This window comes from Neolamprologus multifasciatus, chromosome 3 (assembly GCF_963576455.1).
Source record: "Neolamprologus multifasciatus chromosome 3, fNeoMul1.2, whole genome shotgun sequence".
Classification (NCBI taxonomy): domain Eukaryota; kingdom Metazoa; phylum Chordata; class Actinopteri; order Cichliformes; family Cichlidae; genus Neolamprologus; species Neolamprologus multifasciatus.
In genome coordinates this window covers 24,040,526-24,042,841 of record NC_140441.1, presented here as the reverse complement: position 1 = coordinate 24,042,841, position 2,316 = coordinate 24,040,526, and the positions used below count along the sequence as shown (strand labels likewise).

Here is a 2,316-nt window from a genome sequence, read left to right as displayed (position 1 = left end):
TTGTTTGCTCACTGTGTGGTTCAGGCGATAGTTACTCAAAAGCTCTAAATGCAGGATGAAGAACATTTTACCTGCATGTTTATGCTGTTATGGGAACGTAAAAAACTGATTCTGCTGATCAAATTCAAGTCATTTATAAATAAAAATTAAATGAAAATTTAGTTAAGCAACAGAAAATACATTGCTTGCAAAATCTCTGCAGACTTTTGAGATATATTATAATAAGATTCATATACACACACAGACACACAAAGAATAAAAAACAAAGAGAACATTAATCTTGAAACTGAGACCAATATTTTTATTTCATTTCAAAACATTTTTACTTTCCCCTCATGTTTGAGACAGTGCCTCAGTTAATGCACTTCATTTGCCTTATATGGATCATGACCACGATGAAGCCACGAGCCTGGAGAGCTGCAGAGAAAGAGCAGATAAACATACATGTTAACATGTAAGCCACAAAAACATCACAGAGCATCACATTCTTCACTTGGTGAACTGCAGATTACATTCTCTTGAGATTAAATGTTATTTTGCTTTATGATCTTTTCCCTTTATGATGGAAACAAAAAGTTTGAAGAGTGTGATAAGTATACTGAGACATACAGGCAGTGTGCAGCGAGGGATTCATTTCTCTCAGCTCATTCAGCATCAGGTCTGATTTCACCGTCAGAACCTGCTGCTTTCAGCACATCTTCAAGACTGAGGTTTTCGAAAGCGATCTCCATGAGTTTCTCATCTTCTTCACTGACATTCAAGAGTTCCCCATTGGCCAGGGCCGCCTCATCTCCAAGGAGTGCACCAACAGACATCTCAACCCTGAGTCCGGTAGCCAGAAGTGTCTCATTTCCAGACTCTGTGCCCAGGAGCTCTTCATATCCATAGGTTGCGCCGAGGGGCTCATCTCCAAGAGCTGCTGCCAGAAGTATGTCATCATCTCCAAAATCTTCACCCAGGGCACCACCAGACATCTCAAGCCCAAGTCCTGCAACTAGAAGTGTGTCACTTCCCAACTCAGTGTCTAGGAGTTCTGCATATCCAAAGGTTGTGGCCAGAGTCTCCACATCTCCAAAGCCTTCACCCAGGGCCGCCTCATCTCCAAGGAGTCCACCAACAGACACATCAGCCCCGAGTCCTGTAGCCAGGAATGTTTCATTCTCCAACTCTGTCCCCAGGAGCTCACTGTAGTCAAAGGATATGTCCAGAACTTTGCCGTAACTCTGCACATTCTGTAAGAGTTTCTCATATTGTGTAGGATCTATGTTGAAGTCTTCAGGGTTGTACTCTGCTGAATCAGAAGGTGTGGGAGTGATGACATCTGTTAGTAAATGACAGGCACTCAAACAGCTCTAAGTTTAGAACTGCACCTTAGTAAATGTCTGCTTTAAACAATCCCTTACCTTCATCATCTACAGCTTTGTCCTCTATTGGTGCTGCACTGATCAGAGCAACAAGAGCAAAACCCATGAACAAGTCTTGGACCTTCATTTTCTAAAAACAAAACCCAGAAACTTAAACACTTTACAAAAATGCACCCAAACGCTCTTTAAATATTTAACACCTGATTTAGTGGGAGAAATGAAGGAACTACACTCACCTTTACTCTGTGTCAGTCGCTGAGTAGAAGCAGGAGCAGAAGTTAAGTTGTTAGATGTTTTCTGACTGTCAGACTTCAGTTATATACTCTTCTGAGGCGTGCATTTGTTTGTCCTGTTACTTTAGAGAAAAGCTCGTCCAATGAAAAGTTTCTACGCCTCTTTTGGTCACAAGGAGTGCTCCGAGGTATCTGCTGCACCTTGTGCTCACATGCAGTGCAGAGAAACACAGTAACATCATCAATAAACTTCAAACACTGATCAGATGGACAGTCAGAGGTGAAAGTGGGCTGAAGCCCTTTGCAGCAGAGCTTTAGCTTCACATGTTTTTGTTTTCTCCGTTTAATTTAGTTTGAGTTTTTTTGTGGATGTGATAACCTTTATGATAACTTTGATTCATCATGTAAAGGAGGCATATTTATTAAGGCAAGAGTACAGTACGTAGACATCTTACATTAATGCCTCCTCAGACTGGTTGTGTTGATAAATCTCACTCAACTTTAAAGAAAAAGTCCTGAATAATACTGTTTTTGTTGCTGTTAATGTTGTGAGCACACTGTAGTGTTTCAGTTTTCTTTTTCTTATGTCTAGTTTTTCTTTTATTTCTGTAAAATATCTTTCTTTTTTTTTAGCTTTAGTTTCAGTTAATCTCAGGCTAAGTAAGCATCAACAATACCAAATGCATGATTCTGGTTTACTTGCTAGTTCAGGAATTTTT

The 2,316-nt window shown here is 40.1% G+C and overlaps 1 protein-coding gene across 2 annotated transcripts; it reads right to left on the bottom strand.

The window, feature by feature from the left end:
* Positions 1-278: 278 nt before the first annotated feature.
* Positions 279-1,707, bottom strand: LOC146522121 (uncharacterized). 2 transcript variants are annotated; one of them, XM_085153904.1, is made up of 4 exons: positions 1,601-1,707; positions 1,404-1,494; positions 610-1,291; positions 279-417 (listed from the first exon to the last, which is right to left on the bottom strand). In XM_085153904.1, exons 2-3 carry the CDS (start codon positions 1,489-1,491, stop codon positions 645-647), a joined length of 735 nt encoding a protein of 244 aa, XP_085010030.1. In that variant the 5' UTR covers positions 1,492-1,494; positions 1,601-1,707; the 3' UTR covers positions 279-417; positions 610-644. The 2 variants fall into 2 exon arrangements, with proteins under 2 accessions (XP_085010030.1, XP_085010031.1); XM_085153905.1 differs by having other exon boundaries at positions 610-1,288.
* Positions 1,708-2,316: the final 609 nt, after the last annotated feature.

Bases quoted from the DNA above. Each gene is read 5' to 3' on its own strand.
- LOC146522121 (XM_085153904.1), bottom strand. From the start codon at position 1,491: ATGAAGGTCCAAGACTTGTTCATGGGTTTTGCTCTTGTTGCTCTGATC. The intron at 1,292-1,403 runs GTAAGGGATTGT...CTTCTGATTCAG, and splicing joins CAAAGCTGTAGATGATGAAG to CAGAGTACAACCCTGAAGAC.